Genomic DNA, 20,000 nt, shown 5'->3' with positions numbered 1-20,000 from the left:
CGTCACCTTGTTCCCCGCCTTTCCACTTTGTCTCTTTCAAGACACGATTATCGTCACAGCCACATTGTCATTATGCCTTTCTTTACTCCTGACCCCCAGACTCCCATTCCCTCACAATCGCTGTTTGTGGACAATGACATCATGGGCCCCACCCCTCGGTGACCTGCTGGTTAAGTAGGACAGTCTGGATTTAAGATATACGCTCACACACAAAGAGAAATATGGTGCACTGCCCACTAAAGCCAAATCAGGACAACCTTTAGTGTGTATGGGTAGGGTGTATGTTTGCTGAGGGTGTTTAATTTATGTTTCCAGTGAAAGGGAAGAAATGGGAAGGTGAAATGCACACTCCTTGTCTCCTCTTTCTGTGTGAAACCAGGAGTGCACCTGTATTTCTCTGCCTGTTTTAGCCAGTTTTTCTATGTTATGTATGACTTTAACCACAGTTTTGGTTGTTAAATGTCTCTGAAACTATTGCTTTGGTAGTAAACCCCTTCCTTACACAAGCAGCACATTCATTTGTGTTTCCTTCTGGTCCCAAACTGGGAGCCTTCTTACATCTTTTACATGTAAGGTGAATTTATAAACCACTATACTCTGGAGACACTAGGCGGAGTTGCGTTTCAATGTCTCGCCATGGGTGGATCTCTGAGAACTGTAGTTACACAAATAACCAAAAGTTATATTGCTATTTTTCTCCATTTAAGAATTCTAATCTTATCAATAATAAGCAGGCTTTGTTTTTCAGTTATTATAATAAAAGTAGTTAGCACAGAGTTTATGAACTCATTGGTATTTAATAAAAAATGTCCTGAAAAATAACAGGAAAAAGTATAGACTTAAGTTAAGTAAGGTAACACAGTGATTATATGTGTGTGTCGTTCCCCAGAGGCCCAGTACTTCCACTTTTTGGGAATTATCTGATTAACAGTGGAGAGTAAGGTCACAAATGAAACTACTCTGAGTTTGCCCTGCATGTTTAAGGTCACATGGTTGTGTAATCAATTAGAAAAAAGGTCTGGCAGTTTTATACTTTCGAGTACTCACACACAGACGACTCTTGTACGGCAGCAAGTTATTGTTTTTTTACTCAGTTTTTAAATGTAATATTCTAACTATAATATTTGAATTACTGAGTGCTAGAAATTCCACTCGGTGGATTTTATTTTGGTTTGTATGGAGCAAAATTTCGCCAGCTCCTTATCCTCCTTTATCAGACAAATATATAAATTGGCATCAAGGTTCTCGTTTAGCTGTGCCAGGAAGTAAATTTTAAAAATAATAATAATAAATAAATTATGGACATGTTGTGAAGCTGTTAGTTTGCCAATTTTCCTATCATAACTATTGCTTAAGAGCATGAAGGTGTTATCAAAAAATCTTACACCTCAATTGATGACACCTCGTTTATCATATGTGAGAGTCTAAACAAAGGTTTAAAGAACAAATGTAGTGTTTACATGAAAGCTGCCTTTTCAGGAGCTGGTTTAAAAGAGGAGGACCTTCAAAAAGAGCGATGTCTTATATTTAATTGGATATTTCTCCCCAATCATGCAGCCACCTCGTGCGGCTTGAATTTTTATGAAGTGTGTTTTCATCCAACGGTGACGGCTGTCTGATCTACGGGGACTGCTCATCAGACTGTCTGGATATCACGCACATATCTGGAGTGGTTGTGATCTCTTAAGATGACTGAACGGGCTGGATGATTTGATGGGGAACATCAACTGTTGTAAATCTAATTGGCCTCCTGCCTGACGCTACGGGATTGTTGGAGCGTTGGGTTGTGGTGAGAGGCGGGTTTTGTTGCAGTCTGAACGCAGAATGAGAATCTCTCCCGTCCTCCAGCTTTACCTTCGCTCCGCCGCCGCCACAGCTCGGCTCTTCTTACATTATTAGCCGTCTGTGATGTTACATTAAAGATGCATGACTCTCATGCTGTCTCACTCAGCGGGGGCCTCCTGTGTGAGTTGAGTTGCTGTTAGAAAGAGGGCCAAACACACAGACACGCACAGACACACACATGTTATCGTGTGAATGCGGTCGAGCTCTCTCAAAGCCGAAATTTGTTATTTGACAGATGGATGTGGGAGGCTGTCACTGAGACTAAATGCTCCTGAGAGAGACACAGAGAGCCGTCTGGCTGGACAGAGATAGCGAGCTAGCTGGATGGAGAGTGGGAGGGGGTTAGCTCCACAGTATTGATATAATGCAAGCTTTGAGTGCCCTGTCTGCCTGGTTGAGTGCTTGTCGGTGCTGCTGCATATGGTGTGTGTCTTTTATTGTAGCAGTGTGTTTTTGTGTTTGGAGAGCGAGGAGATGGAAGCGATGCGAGAGAGTTAAGACTGGACGTGTGTTTAACACTAACGTCTCTCTGAAGTCCATTTTAAAATCCCCAGACGCCTTGAGAGCTCAACCACACTCTGCTTCCTGTATGTGTGTGTGTGTGTGTGTGTGTGTGTGAGAGAGAGAGAGAGAGAGAGAGAGAGAGCGAGGGCTTGTGAAGCTATCTATCTCTCTGGCTGTATCAGTGTCCTAATTGGACTAACAAGATTAATGAGGCGAACTAGATTCTCCGGCTCTCCCTCCTCCCATCTTTTGTTGGTGAGGCGGGGAACCTCGGCGTTGGTGTGTGGTTGTGCACGCAGGAGGTTAAATCCAAGTCACATTACAATTCATTTAACAGGGCTGGTGACGTGGATGCAATCTCCTGTCACAGTAATGTAAAGTTATTAGTGCTTAAGTGGTCAGTCGATTAATCAGTTGGAGAAAATTAATAAACAGATTGTTCTCTCCATGCTTTGACGCTTAATTGGCTGAACAGTTAATGACGTAACCAGGAAAATAGCCGGTGATAATTACTTGAGCCATAATATATATAAGCTTGTCTCTTTGTGAAGAGACAAGCTTATTCATAAATAACCTAATACAAATGTCAGTTTTGGCCTAACTTGTCAATTAAACTCAAATAATCAAGGTATGTCCTTAAAAAAAATAAAGATACAGATGATCAGTATTACCTGTAATTAACAAGTACAAAAATAGAAATTAAGCTACATTAAAGAAACATATGGCCTATTGCCTAGGATAGGATACTGTCACCTCTTATCTCATTAATAGCCTTAATGTGATCTGATCTATCGCTACATAATCAGCCAACTTTTCCAGCTTTGTTTATCATCTATTATGAAGACAATATGATTAAAAAAAGAGACAATAAGGAAGGAAAGACACAATCTGGGATGATTCTTCACCCATGACACTCGTCATTTGAGTCACCGTTGATATAAAAACATCATCAGAAACAGAGCAGGGCGTTATATTCTGAAAACAACCAGCATAACTGGCAAAAACAACATTTTAGTGGCAAAAAAATATTAGATTTTGCTTTATTAGAGGATTTTTTTAACATGCTAGCCTCTAGTTAGCCTTTAGAAGGGTAATGCAAGCCTCTGTAGTTAATGAGATGTTTACAAACATAACGTTACTCAGCTTTCTGAACTAATGAGGTTTTTCAGTCATGTGACCTTTGCTTGTCTGCCATTTTGGACTTGTGACAGCTATGTTGACAGTGTAGGCTCAAATAAGTAAAGCCCCGTTCACACATGTCAGTGACCCTCTGGCAATCACATGTTGCTAGGGGAAAACATGTGTATTCCCCAGTCAGTTAGCCAAAGCCTTCTTATGATTGTTTTGGTTGCTAGCATGTTGAATGGAAGCGAAGGACTTGTCTGGAAACAAGCTAGCTACTCTCTGTAGTTGCACCTTATAAAACATGTTGGCAAAACTTTTTACTTAGAAGGAGAGCCTTAGCTTTTCGGTTGGAGTCACATTATTTCAAGTTGTCTTACGCCTCGGCTAGCAGTTAGCAATTATTTGAACAGGATCATAAAAGAAAAAACTAAATGCAACTGTGGAAATATGCTAGCTACCATTGCCAACCTGTTGTTTCCCTAGCACATGGTGGCGTCACATCCTAGACAACAGCGGCAGACAACTCTCAAGCAAAGAGTGTGTGATGCCATGTGAGAAACCTCAATAATACTAGTACAATTCTGTTACAACTACATTACAGCATTTGGATGTGTGAAAGAATGCTTGTAGCACACAAAGGCGCACTTGGTGTCAAAATGTTCCCATTTTTCTGGTCTCACTTTTACATTAAAGGCTCAGTTTTCAGTAGATTCTGAGTTATTCAACCTGATGGTAGTGAGTAAGCCTACAACATGTTGCAGCTTTAAATTTGTATTTTATTTATTTAATTTTTTTTCTAGCAACAAAATTAATGAGGTAATACCAAGTCAAAAAAGAGCAAGTTATTATTTTTCCTCCTGATGTTGTCAGAGCTCAGGTTGGTATAACAACCCAAACCTGACCAAATTATTTCTGAGATACTGCATGATTAAACTAACTGATAAGCCTATTGATGCAGTACAATGCTCTTGTGGCTTCGTGAATAGCTCGAGGGATCTTTCATGGTTCAGAATAGCAGACTCGTGTTACGTTTGTTTAGTCATGAATGGACTGCTGGGCGTTTCGGCATGAGACATTTGGGGTGGCTGTAGCTCAGGCAGTAGAGCAGGTCATCTACTGATTGGAAGGTTGGTGGTTTGATTCCTGGCTTCCCCTAGTCTGCATGCCAAATATCCTTGGGCAAGATATTAATCCCAAATTGCTCTCCGATGCATCCATTGGAGTATGAATGTGTGTGAATGTTACTTAGACAGCACCTAGAACAATGTGCTTGTGTGAATGGGTGAATGCACAAGTTGTGTAAAGCGCTTTGAGTGCTCAGAAGAGTAGAAAAGCACTATTTAAGAACCAGTCCATTTACCATGACAATTCAAATAGAGGTGAGGTTATAATCATAGAAAACAAGAAGTGGTTAACTCTCATGTTTTATTGAGACAGGTGTGTTTGCTTGCTAAAGCAGTAAAAGCAGCAAAAGCCGTACTGATCTATTCTCCTTCAGTTTGAAGCAAAGCCAGCATTCACAGCGTCCATGATGAGTATTATTAGGCAGTTTGTGGTGTGTGTATTGTTCATATGCAGATACTGAATCACTGGTTTGTCTTACTGGGATATAGGAATGCAACTTTTTTGGGCGGTCACGTGATACCAAAATATTGGCTACGTTCAAGAACGATGTTGAGTTGTGTTGACTCACTTGTGGTTTGTGATTACCTCAAAAAGTTTTGCAAACAAAGAAACTGTTGGCAGAGAAAGCATGAAATGCATCCAGACTGTTGCAACTCATACTTTTAGCTTTCTCCATGCTACCTACGCTCACTCCCCAGCAGAACGAGATAAACTGAATTGAATTGTCCTGTTTTCACCTGATCCACTTTTTGAGGATGGGAATCGGTGGATCCCTACTAAGTCACCTGATTTGACTGAGACTGTTTTTAATATGAGCGTAAAAAAGGTCAGTAACAGATGTGTTAAAAGCCAGAAGCCTCATAAAGCCTCAATTATACTCATCACGGATGTGGACAGCTAGAAACCCGACAGCCGAGTAGTCATTCCTGTTATACTTCTTTCAAGTCCGTTTGAAATTCGCTGCCTGGGTGCATGTGTGGTTGGTACATTGGTAATGTAAATTCTATGCAGACAAGTCCGTGTGGTCCCAAAAAAGGCAGGCATACGAACATGGAAAGCATAAACCCTGCTTAAGCCAGAACTGGCCCATCATAAGCTCCAGTCTGGCCGTCTCGATGGTTTTGCAAAGTGTAAAAACGACAGCGAAGGGGGGTTGGGGATTGGACTTATCACTGTACAGTATTTTGAACCAGGAAATATTGTGTTGTAAAAGGTACAGTGTGGAAAATCATTCTCACTATTCAAGTGCATATTCCTTGCTACAGTGGTCGCTGTGGGACAAACCTGCTTTAGAAATTGAATGTTAGGTGATCGTTCTAAGGGTAATGCCCAAAGTGCTTTTTAGACTACAAGTCACATTCATCTACTACAAACAGCGAGCTATTTATTAATTGGTGGACCCTTTGATGGTAGCTTTGCATGACTCGAGGACCGAAATAATGCTTTTTTAAAAATTTTATAATGGGCCTTGGTTCAGTGGCCCCATAATGTACTGATTTACACATTCAACTATGAAGTGAAGGAGGAGGAGACACAAATACCTTTGGGGGAGGTCATCTGGTGTAAAACTGCCAAATCAAACACGCGGTGCTACCTGCTGTGGTGACCCATTGTGAATGAGGGAGCAGCTTCACTCAGCCTTGGTTCAGCTTAATTGTCAGCCTACTTTGCTCTGTGTGGCTGTCCCCAGGCTTGCAAGGGTTGCGATGAAGTGTTATCCTGACCTTAAACGACCATATTAGAGATATTCATTTAGGTCATGCAGATCCAGGAGTAGAAAAAACCCGTTTTAATCAGAGTGTTTAGAGCACCCTGCAGCCTGAAACTTCTTTGTTTGAAACTTTGGCCATGCTTCATGTAAGAATCCACTATTATGTTTAACTCCATTGACCTATAAACATTTCTAATTCCTTCAGATTACATGGATGTTTAACTTTACCGTAACAATCAATGTCATGACGATCTGTGGGAAGCGTTTAGATGAATCTACAATCTACAAGTAATGTGGTGATTTGGCCAAACTCTGAGGTTTGGATTTATGGTAAAAATGGTCGTATATAACAAAGCTGGTATAATTCTGGATGCCTAATTAACCATTGTGCATAGAATACTGTATCTGTCATGGCTTTTATTTATTGCTTTATAACTGCAATAAACTCTTCTTTTTTCATTTTTAAAGATACATGTGAGTGCATATATGGTCTAATTCATCCTCCAAAACTCATATCTGTGCAGCAGATGTATTTTTTGTATTTTAATTGATTTTGGATATGAAAAACGAGCTCGAAGGCACAGCATGGCTCAAGTGGCCAGTAACTGGCGATGTGGAAAGAGTGCCGTTTTGCAGGATGGCGTGCCATCCGAGCGCTAAATCAGTGATGGTGCTGTCCATTTGCTCCACTCTGTTCCAAATCACTCTGCGTCCATCTTTTGGCTGAAATCCCCGCTGAGATGCGCTGTTATGCAAGAGGTTACGTTTGGGGATTAGCACATCATTTTCAAGGGTAGACATGAAGAATCCAATGGCGTTTATAGGTCACAAATCCCCCGCAGTTGCTATGTGTTAGACACACAAAACAAAAGGATAATACTTGCACTCTCATATGTAGTACATCTTTCGAGTCTTTTAGCGTTTTTAGCTTGGGACAGTTTCCTTTACATTGGGATTTTCAGTTAAAAATAAAATATATGTCAAAGAAATGCAGCAGATCCCCTGATATGACACCAAATGTGTGGCATTTTTCACATTTCTTGCTGTAAGAACAACTAAAATGCACGCAAGCTGGCCTTTTTATGTATTGTTCCATCTTTACTTGACATCAGTAGTACCATAAAATGACAGAAAAGCTAACAGGTCTTTGATGAAAGTCATACAGATGAAGAAAATATGAGCTTGAGAGTGAATCAAAAGAAAATGTAACACATTAATGAATTTATTTGCATGGGTATCTTTTAACTCTGTGAACCATAAAAATCTAAGCAAGCAGCATTTTTGTGATATTTTTAAGGGGACAGGAAATATGTAGGTTAAAAAAATGTGTCATGTTTATTTGTTTATGTCATATTAGTCCAACTGTAGGCAGCAGGACTGTGAGTTTCTGTCCATGTAGCTGTGTGTGTGTTTCTCCACGCACTGTGCCTGATTGCTGTGGGATAGGATGTGTGATGTGTGGAGGTATGGACCCCCTATTTGTTTGTGTTCTTTGTGTCTCATGTTCAGCAATGCATGGAGTCCGTGTGTGCGTGTGTGTGCATGTGCGCTGCTGCCTCCTGTGTGCAAGTCTGACTGTTGCATAAGAGGATCTGCTGCTGTCCCAGAGCTTAACTAAGGATTTAAACCTCTCTTCCTCACTCTCTCTTCCTCACTCTCTCTTCCTGGGTCGTCTGCCTCTCCAGCTCGCTCTGTTGCACTTTCTCCCATCTCTGTGACTGCATGTGTGTTGTGGGCGGCTGGTGTTGAATAAGTCTCTGTGCGTATGCAGATCGCCCTTACCCATTAATATTTAAAAGTTTGAAACTGCCTCCCTTTTTGATGGCTGGCTTAACTCATTATAACATGTAATCTTTTTTGTTTCTAATAAAAATAATGATTGATGTGGTGATTTAATCAGCTGCGGTTTTGATTAATTCATTTAATTACACTGACTTTAATTTATTCATTTTATATAGAGGATGAATGGATTATAACTGTACTGTACATACATCTCATACTGCCTTCATTCCAGACGTCCTCTATCAACTAGTCGCTGTTTTGGCAACTCTAAATATCTTTGAGTATAAGAATAGACACTAATATCTTACCACATTTATAATGTGTAGATACCTTCAGAATTGGGCTTGCTGGTGATCTAAAAATAAAAGGTTTGGATGAGAGTTGGATGCGATGTGACTTGTCCAAGATGCCAGTGCTGCAAATTTGTTCGCCATAAACTCACACAAGAGAATGTTTTGCCAAGGTGCTCATTGGACTCTGTGCTGAGGAAGGTTTTACTGGGCTGAGCGTTTTACTATCAAGAAATTCTCTACTATATTTATTTAAATTGCATTATGCAGCCATAAACATTTTGATTGCTGCTCTCTATAATAACAGCAATTTCCCTTACGTTAAAATGCAGGAAGTTAATATTAGAGCTTAATAATCGCCGTATGTAAATGATTTTGTGCTGCACACACTGGATGAGCAGTGTTATTTAGCAGGAAGGGACACTTGCTATTTGGTTTAGCCTAACTGTTACAGGAAGTCATTGCAAACAGTATGCTGCAAACACAGATGACAACCTGCTCATTTTTTAACCATTGATAAGCTGAAGTTTATACGAAATCTAACTGTATTCCATACAATGTCTGTTCCTTTATTTGCGTTACTAGTGAGTTGCCTTTAACCCATTTTTTTTCTATTTTGATGCCTTTATTTTCCTAAAGTTTTGAGTTTGGTTTTTCTGAGGTATTTTTTAGATCAGCAAAGTTGACTGAGGACCCAGTCAACCACTCGTCCAGATATAGGACCTCGTGTTTTTAAGCCTCGAGCTTGAAAGGTAACGATAGCAAGCTGCATACACACATAGCACATAGGCAACACACAAACACTCATATCTACTAATTAGTACTAACATACTAGAATTTCAGTCATGAAAACTAATGCAGAAAGTTCTTCGATTGTCTGTATGACACAGTAATTTGTTAAATAATGCTCCAAAAGGTCCAAAAACTCAATCTCAGTCTCTTTTATAAAAACACAGCAGTGAAAAATGTGACTTGAGTACATTTTGTACGTACGTATCTTGATTGTGTGCAGTTTATCAGTGCGGTTGAGTTAAAATTGACAAGAAAACACAATCAAATGTCAGCAGTAATCAAGCTGTGATACTGTAGACTGTGTTGAAGTGAAGGTGGTGGTAAAGGTGATGATAATGATGACGGTGTGAGAATACCGATCACACTGTGGAACGTGGTGAGGGGCATGAAGAGAAGGCAGGAAATGGCTGTCCTGTCTTTTAGATAGTCTCAGAGAATAGCAAAACATATGACTGTGTCTTCAGAAAGTGTAACGGATGACCAAAGACCAAAGATATCCAGTTTCAATCACTTAAAAACAACCAAACCTCTCAATTAGATTTACCCAGACCGAATACTTTACTCCCATCCTCTCACTGGCCGACGCTCTTATTAATATTTTGTACTAGAGAACACATGCATGTGACACTTGTATACACAGAAAACTTTCCAATGGAGAATCCTTTCATGCTGCTGCAGCTCCTGTTTTCTGTCTCGCCTGTCTTCAAACCTCATCTGTCATGCTCGGGAAGCAGATGTGAGTGCTGAAATGTGCTCGCATACACACATTTCTCATGAGACAGGTGTTTGGAAAGGGGAATGACAGACGAGCGGTGTTGAGGTTACATCTTCATCGATGGCTGAATTCCTTTCATACTTGATGTGTAAAGCGCCTAAGTGTGCCCAATTCATCTACCATCCAGCCGCACCTGGGTATGAATGGGCGCACCACGACTGGGAATAGCGTGAAAGGTTCACACAAGCTTACCAGATTTTGGAGATCTGAGTCGACTGATATTTGATATGTAGTTGAACGGGAGCTATAGAGAATAATCAAACAAACGTAAAAATAAGAAAATACTTAAAATTGAGCCTAATTTAATGGTCGATGTCAAACATTGTACATGATCACAAACAGGGTGTATCAAATAAATAAATCAAATAAACGGCTCATGTCTTAATGTGCAACACAATACGATAAAAAAAGATTTATGCCCAAAGTACCATGCATTTTTGTTATATGAGCACATGGTAAAACATTAAATTTAACAGATTAGGGTCAAATTAAATTGATTTGATTGGTATACATTTAATTTTTACCAAGTGCATTCTCCTTAATGATTAATTATTTGAATAAATAAACCTTTGATTTTACTTTTTTTTGTTGTTACTCAGAATTGCTCAAAAGAATTATAATTGTAAGAAGGTGTGTAAAAGATGATTAATTAGTTTTAGTGCAATTCAGCAATGATGGGAATGTTTAGTTTTCTGGTTGAGTTAGCGAGTACATGCATAGTATCAACAGGAACCACAAGCATCATAAGAAATTCACTACCTAAGTCAAACTTATGTCATGTTTGACTTCAGATTAATGAATTGAATTGGATAAATGGAATAAAATGGAAGGATGGAAGGATTCTCTAATCACCCCCAAAGACCTTAGTAGAAATGCTGAAGCTTTGTATTATGCTAAGCTCTATTTCATTTTACACGAGCTATTAACATGCGTTCTGTACTTTTACATCCCGCTTGAATGTGGTTGTTAAAGCAGCCACGTTATAAAGTGAAAAAGTGAATGCTGTCTGGATGCCGTCCTTGAATTTATTTATTTATTTATTTTTGTTCTACACAAACGCTGCAAAGTGATGGAGACAAACTCACCTCGCCAAAGGCAAAAAAGCTGTATCACCTTCTGTGTGAAATTTGCTGCTCCACTTACCTACTTACCTAGCTGAAGGACGAATAAAGATAGTGGTGCCTTTGCATTTATTATATGTTGTTTACAATATATCTGAAAATGCAGGTAATTGCTTACATATAATCTTTATGCATAATTGCATTTAATACCAGGAGTACATGGGGGCTAAAAGAGTGTAACCATAATAATATGGAGTGTCGGGGCGGAGTGTAATCTAGTCAAGATAATGACCTCTTGCATGTGCACTGGTGTGTTTGTTTGTGCTGGAGGACTGCCCCCGTGCCGCACTCACTGTTCAGTCGTGTTATTTCTTGCTGATTTACTCTCCGTTTCTTTCTTTCTTCCTCTGCACAGATTGACTTGGAGCCGGAAGGGAAGGTGTACGTGGTCATTGATCTGTCCGGATCCTCCACTGAGGGTAAGATCACCACGAAGCACCATTATACAAAGAGGGAGAGAGAAATGCACAAAAATATGCACGCATGCACGCACACATGTGCAAAGCTGGCAGTAACAAACATGGAAAGGAGGAATTTATAACTGTCTTTTAATACAAATGTAGTTTTGTATAGTATAGTGCTTATCATTAGTGCCAACCCTAAAAGCCCTTACACACCGAGTGCATTGTGAAACAGCGGCACTCACTTTTATTTATATAGCGCTAAATCACAACAACAGTTGCCTCAAGGTGCTTTATATTGTAAGGTAAAGACAACAACACAATGATACAGAGCAAACCTCAGCAATCAAATGACCCCCTTATGAGCAAGCACTTTGATGACAGTGCTTCCAAATGCAGTCATCTGAATGGTCAGATCTTCTCATTCACATCTGAAAAATTGGTAAATATTATAGATGAAATGTCTGGTATGTAAACGCCTTTACGCTAACCTTAGGCAATCAGGATATTTTTGTTTAAGAGTGGCAGTCAGGGAACCAAGGAAATATTAATTGTAGCTGATGCTCAAGAACTATTCAGTGTTCACTGTCTGTTTTGCCCTTCTCCAAAAGATAAGGGTAGGACTACCTGCGATGACTTAGACCTCACATGGCTGAATGATTGTGTAATAGGGCAAACATGCCAGTAAGTATTTTCCTTACCCTTAGCATTAAAATAGCATCGAATATTTTCTTTTATTCTGCATTTAGCTCTGTTTTTTTTCTCTCTGATATGACTGATATGTTCAGGTGTTTATAAGTATCGCTAAATGTTGGGTCTTAGATCCCGAGCAGGTAGCATTGAGAGGCTTTTAGCTATGTGTGAAAAACAGCTTTGTTTTCTCAGTGGAAACAAAGGGAGTGATACTAGTGACCCAAAACAGTAAAGCGGTTCGGTGTATGATTAAAAACCGTAGCTCGCTGCCACTAAAATGTTCCTTAGAGTTGAGAGAACTGCATGCATACCGACGGTTGACCAATTTTTGACACGAGCATGCTAACTGGTGTGGAGGTGAAGAAAAGAGTGTTTACAAGGTGGTAGCGATGTTAGTCGACAGGATTCAGAGGGAGTCAGATACTTCAGGGACAAAGTAAGAGAGGTGAGATTGCACTGGGTTGTGTGGTGGAGAGATACTTGTTAAAATGGGAGAAGAGTGTAGAACATGGAGCTACCAGGCAGGAGGAAAAATGGCCAAAGAGGAGGTTTGTGGATTGAGCGAGAGGACATGCAGATAGATGGTGTGACAGACGAATGTGCAGAGCACAGGAAGAGATGGAAACAGGCGATGCGCTGTGACGACCCTAACAGGAACATCTGAATAAAGTCTGCATGAATCTATTGATTACTGAAGCTTATTGCCAGTTTAGTTTTGGTGTGCATAAAAAGCATCTATCCTTAATGTTAATTGTGTTATTGGCTGGGCTCATTATATTTTTCTGCATGGAAAGCAGCCGATAATTTGCAATAATGTGACACGTGTAATGTTCAGCCGTCCCGAATTCTGCCCACATAATGCATTTTATATGTGAAAAGGTCTATCAGTAAGTACTGAATCATAAAAGATTAATGCAACATATTAATAATAAATCAGTCATCAATTTTATTTCATCATCAGCTCATTGTTTAGCTTTCTAGCACTCAGCTTGCTGTTTTAACAGCATTGTTTTCAGCTGCAGCGGGCGGGTGTTTCTTTTTTGTGTGTGTGTGTGCGTAAAAAGCTCTAAAAACCCTCTACCCGTGTGAGTAGCTGGTAAACATCGTGGATATTTTAGCAGGTAAACAGAAAGATATTTCCCTTAGGGGTTTTGAGTGAATGTTGCACTCACATCTGCCAGGTGCGAAGACACACAACTCAAAATAAATGATAATGTTGCTCTGTGACTGGCGACCGTGTAAATAAGCACGTCAGCACACTGAGCGATTTTCCGTTGATTAGATGTCCAAAAGAAATGGTACATAGCTGGGCTGAAATTGTACTTACAAGCTGGAATTGCACCTGTAATCTTATCTTTGCTACATCAGCACTTAAAGTACCGAGCGACTCAAATGCTGAATGAGAAAACGACACGCCATGGTCTTAGACTGCTTATAGAAGGGACAGAGGGCCGGCCGTGAGGTAACTCAGAGGTTCAGAGATATGATGATGGCTGGTTGACAACCCTACAAACCAAACTTGGTCACGGGAGTTTCAGATTAAGCAATACTGAAACCTCAGACTTGGATTTGAGCAGTTTCTTCTGTTTTTATGGCACTGCCTTGTATCATTACACCTAACATGCTATCATATGATGCAAGCAAGTTAGTATAGCGTTGTTCTTCTTTTCTAGCCTTGAAGCATAAAATACAGTTTGATTACCAAAGGACTGATTCATGTTTTTAATAGCTGTTGTATATACATGCAACATCACAAAGATTATTCTCTCCCATTACATTGTGCTCAGTTTTCTGAGTGTTTTCTAACTCATCTAGTCATTAACATCATCAAATGTAAACATAATTTTAGAATGTAAAATGTTAATCAAATGAAAAGAGACACAGTTTTATTAATAATTCAAAATGCAGCATGTAGCTCTCGGGTAGCCCAGAATCTCACTGACTGACTCTGGCATTTAATAGTCTATACCATTACTTAACAATCTTTGGGCTGAAATTGGGTTTTATCATGACATTTTATGTTATTTTAGCAAAATATTAGGACTTAAGTGTGAATACTGAATATTTATAAATTATAATCAAGCTGCTCCGGCTTAAAGGGATCTATATTTAGCCGGGGATCTCAAGGGATTTGCAGCGGTTACAAAAAAGCCAGAATTTCTTGGTTCTAGGACTCAGTGTTACGTTATATCAGGAGGAACACCATTTTTAACCACGCAGCAGAAGAAAGTTGAAGACAATGAAAATATATAAATAAATAAAATTTAGAAATGCTTTTTGGCTAATTGACGAAATCAGGAAATAGACAGTATCATGGACAGCTTTGCCACTCAGCACACATATAATGCACACTGGAAACAAATACACTAGTGTACTTGACATTAAATATGAAAACAACCAAATGTATTAACTAGGGCTGCCACAAACGATTATTTTGATAGTCGACTAGGCACCGATTATTTTTGCGATTAGTCGACTAATCAGATCATGCATCCATTGGACGTACAGCGTACAGCTTATTGCACCAGCAGCATCTGCTCTTATATAACTATCATTAGCTTACAGCTTTAAGTGTTTAAGATATGTGCTAACTAAAAATAAAGACAAGATGATTATTAAATTTTAATGAAATTTGCAGATTGTTTCGGTGAAGTTTAATAAACTCCTTGCTTTCTAAAATATAACAGGACACCGGAGTATATTCTCGAGCATCTCACACTTCTGATAATCAGCTGTCTGCTTGACGTTTATTCAGCTGTGTAAAAACTATAACTTTAATCTCAGACAAACCGATTTACTCAGGAACAAATAAAATACTACAAAAAGCCAAACAATAACATTTTAAGTTATCTAAGTGACTCCTATATCATGTTTAACCTGAGTAGCGAAAGATAGCGGTGGGTTTGAAAACGATTTGCCGGGAGACTCACGGGCTCTAGTGAGCCTAGCCCCCGGCTAGCTATCGAGCTAGTGGGTAACAGACGTCTCTGAAAACGTTGGAGCGCTTTTGAAAATATGTGGTGTCTTGATAAACTGAGCAGATATTTGAGGTTTACACAGCTACATTCTCGCCTGAAAATATGTTAAACGTTTATTTTGTGACCCAGAAAGAATAATAATATTAAAACTAACTAACTTCCGGCATTGTTGGAAACTGAGCTGGGTTGCGCTATAAATTGTGGGACAGAGCTACTTCTCCTTCTTCGGGGTTTAACGGCAGCTGGCATCCTTGTACATGCAGTGCTGCCATCTTCTGTTTCAGTCCGTTATTACACTCTTAAATCCTGCTACTTATTCCTGTGTCTTTTGTGATCTTACAAAGCTTCAAATGACGCATCGACTATTAAATCAGTCGTCGACGATTCTGATAGTCTACGTAATCGTGACTAGTCGACTAATCGTGGCAGCCCTAGTATTAACGTCATCGCCATGGAGACCTAAAACATTAGAGTAAGTCATTGTCTTGAGGAAGAAAGAAGGGTAATAATACTCAGTCACCACCTCCAGTCATTTCAAGTCACCTGGGAGGAATTTGCATATTTGTGCACCTTTTCCCCCGGATACAAACGGAAAGAATGAGTTGGTGCAAAACACCAGGAGTGCAACTTCGAAATCACTGTCTTCAGGCTTCTCATTGGGATTTTGCACACCATTTATATAAAGTCTTCGGTGAACCGATGCTGCTACGTGTTTTCTAAGAAAATCTGCACAGAGAATTAAATATAATCTTTATCGGCCTTCACCGGAGTGGCAGGGCTCAATGTTCAATAAAATAACTCACATTTTAAATTATAACTTGCTAATTTTTGTGGTTTTTAATGAAAGTTCTGATGATTTTCTATTAGCAGGAAAAACCTTGAGTGGAAATCAGACAAACAGCTGTGTGAAAAGAGTTTCTGAGAGATGTTCCAGGTATTTTGTAAAGAAAAAAATCGTCTTTTCTCTGTGTGCATCCTTGCCAGTTCCTTGCTTTGAAATGTAAGAAAAAAACTGAATCCAAAGCCCTTCCTGTTTTCCTAGAAAGCTTAAGAGCTCACAGACCCTTCTCTCTCCTTCTCCGTTTTCCCGTCTCCTCTGTTTGTTTGCGTCGATTAAACACGGAAACATCTAGAAGATCTTTATCGAGTCGGTCTCTCCGCACACATTCTCTCACTCACATGCTGCCTGATAAGAGTGATTTTCACCTGCACCTGTGTATCCTCGCACCTGGTTATAAATAGAAGCAGCTCTGTGCCCTCCGGTGAAATTGTGCATGTATATATCCGTCTGCGAGCGCGCTTGTGTGAGGGTGGTGGGATAGCCTGAGCAGGGGAGGGTGCAGCGGTGTAACGCAGAGAGCAGTAGAGAGTGGAGATAGAGGGAGTGGATTCTTAAAATAGTAGGTGAGATTGAGCCACAGATTACATACAAACACACGCGCACACTCACACACATGCACAGTCTCAGGCGTCCATGTCAAGCCCTCCTCATCAACGATTGGACACTCGGCTGTGACCTCACGACCCACTCTCCTCCCACTCCTGAACTTCCTGAGTTCAGCTGGCTTGAGTGCTCAAGCTAATGTATGCTGATAAAAACAAATGGTGTGTGTGTGTGTGTGTGTGTGTGCGTCCTGATAGGAGGGATGGAGAGATGGAGGGTGAGAAATAGAGGATGAGGTGGTATTTTTAGCAGATTTATTTTTTTCCCCTTGCTGCAATCTGTTCTCTGCAGCTTCGGAGGCTGGAAGGATGTGTTCCTCTCCTTTTTTTTTTCTTCCTCTTTAATTCTCGTCTCTCCTCTCCATCCTCCTGCATCTGTTGTTCTCAGGAAGCAAATAACAATAATCTGACCTAATCTGTCCATCTGTAGACTCTCCATCGGTATTTCTCGATGGTTGCTTTCATGTTCTTCAGCAGATTGTCTTCCTTTTTGAGTCCCTCCACCACCCCACCCCAGCGCCATTTTGTCAAATAAAGCCGATTTCTTTTAAAGCTTAAGTCATAACCTTCGTGGTAATTGCGTACTTGCATCTACAACAGGAGAATTTCAGGCTAAACTTTTTCCAAGAAAGGCTTATTGTTTTTCAGTGCAGCCTTTGTTTATCCAAATTAATCAGATAGTTAACAGAACAATGAAGAAATAATACAAATAATTTTCCTCAACTCTATAAAGACTTTTTCTGCTTTAGGTTTTTCAATAAAATCTAGTGTTATTTTGAATTTCTGTCTGTTCTCTGCAGTAAGATTTAGTTTAGTTCAGTCAAAAAAAAAAAAGGCTGATGGGGGTATGTGTCTACTAAAAACCTCGGACGGGTTTGAATGCTGGTGACCTTAACCTCAAGGTCAGAGATCAGAGGTCAAGTTTTTTGAAAATCTTATGAAGGTGATAACTCTTGAATGAGGTGATGTTGGATTTTCAAATTGGTACCATAGGTGTGCCGACTAGAAAGCTGAGGGGTAACAAAGGCAGTCGCAAGTACTTTTAAGACCAGTAAGCATCGATGTTGTGTGTACTGGATGGGAAAGAGCACATGAGCTTATTATTCATGGACGTTCCCATAATGAATCAACTAAAACAGCCTGATACGACACTGATGCATTTTAATTAAACTTAAGAGTTAATCCATTAAAAATAGATGTGGAGTCCACCTTGGCCACCATCTTGAATACAGTGGCCAAGGTGGACATTGCTGTTCCGCCTAATTGCACTTTATCTATGTGACTAGAGACCGGCCACATGTGTAATAGGCCTTATAACTTACCCTTAATGTAAAGATCAGAAATAGCTTTTTCAAATTCTATTAGTTAGCATTTTTACATGTATAATTTAATGATCTCTTTCTCATTATGCCTCCCCCTGCACTATTTCCTCACCTCAGGCTTCGTCTCCTAAACTGAAGTCAGGGCTTTAACACACAAAAACATACACAAACATGCTTATTAACTTCTGATATTGATATATAGTAGATTTGAGGGCAAACAAATTCAGTGCTAACTCAGTGATATGTTGATAATAGGAGGAACTTAGAGGAGGCATCTGCATCTTCGTGAGCCTTCACCAGAGTGGCAGGGCTGTGGCAGGATGTGGGCGGCGACCTCACACACAGAAGTCCTGTTGTTCCATAAATATTTAAGACTCAACATTGGTTAACCGATTTTTATGTATTTTCCTGATATTCTGGCCCATTTGTTAAACACAAATGTATTTCAGCATTGTGTAAAATAGATCACATTTTAAATAAATAAAAACTTGTTACATATCTTTTTAATCACAGTCCTGATGGTTTTCCTTTGGTGGAAGAGCAGATGTTTTATAAGCAGAGAGCAGAAATCAGACAAACAGCACTATGAAAAGGATTTGTGAGAGAAGAAGTTCCAGGTATTTTGGATAGAAAACCTTTTCTCTGTGTGCATCCTTGCCAGTTCCCTCCTTTGAAATGTAAAACAAACCAAACTCCAAACCCGAAGTCCTTCCTGTTTTCCTAGAAAACTTCAGAGTCACAGGCTTTCCTTTCTCTTTCTGTTTTCCCGTCTCCTCAATACAAAATACTTATAAATAAAGAAAATGCTCCGATAATTGAATAATGAGACAAAACGTGCCTTTATGTTGGTTTGTTTATTAGTTTTTGAGTACTTTTTAGTGTAAACGTTTAGCTGCATTTTGGTAGTCAAGGGAAGATTAGATATACTAAAATATATAAGCATATATATCAATGTGAAATGTTTTAAATTCATTACATTAAGAGGAGAAATACCAGACATTTAAAGGTTTACGATGCCGTGTTGCACTTTCCATTTGTGTTAATAGAATATAAGCAAATTTGAACTTTGCAGTTAAATTTGTTGAATTTGATCTGGTTTCTGTCCAATTGCTAATTCAGGCACTTCACATCCAGCGAGCCGGTGATGACCAGGTTATGGTTAACCAAAGATTCAGATGGAAATTTCCCTTCTTTGGCAAATGTAATTCTTGTAACTGAAGAAGTGCAGAGAGGTGGTTTCAAAGGTAACACCGACTAGTATGTGACCCGTCGTGTGTGCAACCTTACCCTAACCAGGTCACTGAAGACCTGCTGCATGTTGGGAGGTATAACGAGTACGGTGGCGCGATGCTAGAGTTTCAAGCTCGATACTATGAGGGAAAAAGAAGCTTCCTTTAACTGCTTCCTTATTCACAAGAGGTGGATAGTGGATGGAGACAGATCAGCATATCATTAATATCAATTACTATATGAGTAACAGTAATATAGTAGTAATAACACTAAATTAATACAATAACAGAAAAAGGTTTACACACATGAGTCTACAGTCTAATTAAGGATTTAAAAAGAAGCTGACACACCTGACATCAATGTTTTTTGGGGGGTGAAAGCACGCACATTGAGGTTTCTGGTGTGTCTTTCCACGATGCCAGCAATTAAGCAGTAATTGCAGGGGAATGGGTTTAAAATTCCTCAGTATTTTAATGAAAATGCTGACATTTGTTAAATACCACAAAAGAAAGCGATGTGGTGCATCGCCCACTAATCTGCAAATTTATTTAAGATGTTCAAAGTGTCGCTTTCATTTTTTTTTTTCAGTGCTTTCACTTCATTTTCTCTGAGCAGCTCAGCTTTACTTCCACAAACATATCGATAAACGGCTTCGGCATTAGAGGGACCGTCTCCACGGCTATTTCTTCTTTTCCGGAAATGCAGCTTAATTTTTTTGTTTTGTTCTTAATTTAATTTAAATTTATATTTAGATACGATTTCATGCTTTCGGATCCTTCTTCAAAAGCGAATCGCCTGCTTGCCTGTGCATGTGTGTGTCTGTGCATGTGTGTATGTGTGTGTGGTGACGTGTACATTTATTG

At 39.5% G+C, this 20,000-nt stretch overlaps 1 protein-coding gene across 1 annotated transcript in view; it reads left to right on the top strand.

Moving 5' to 3' along the window:
* Positions 1 to 20,000, top strand: part of LOC102296858 (protein kinase C epsilon type) — a 52,111-nt gene that overhangs the window by 13,887 nt on the left and 18,224 nt on the right. The window contains exon 2 of the mRNA XM_005943910.3: positions 11,426 to 11,489. Within this exon, the coding sequence (XP_005943972.1) occupies positions 11,426 to 11,489 (64 nt within the window). The remainder of the gene's footprint in view (positions 1 to 11,425; positions 11,490 to 20,000) is intronic.

The sequence above is a fragment of the Haplochromis burtoni genome, unplaced genomic scaffold (genome assembly GCF_018398535.1).
Source record: "Haplochromis burtoni strain Fernald_Lab_line unplaced genomic scaffold, NCSU_Asbu1 Contig_278, whole genome shotgun sequence".
In the NCBI taxonomy this organism is placed as follows: Eukaryota; Metazoa; Chordata; class Actinopteri; order Cichliformes; family Cichlidae; genus Haplochromis; species Haplochromis burtoni.
Note: the sequence above shows the minus strand (reverse complement) of the source record. Positions and strands in the feature narration are given on the sequence as shown.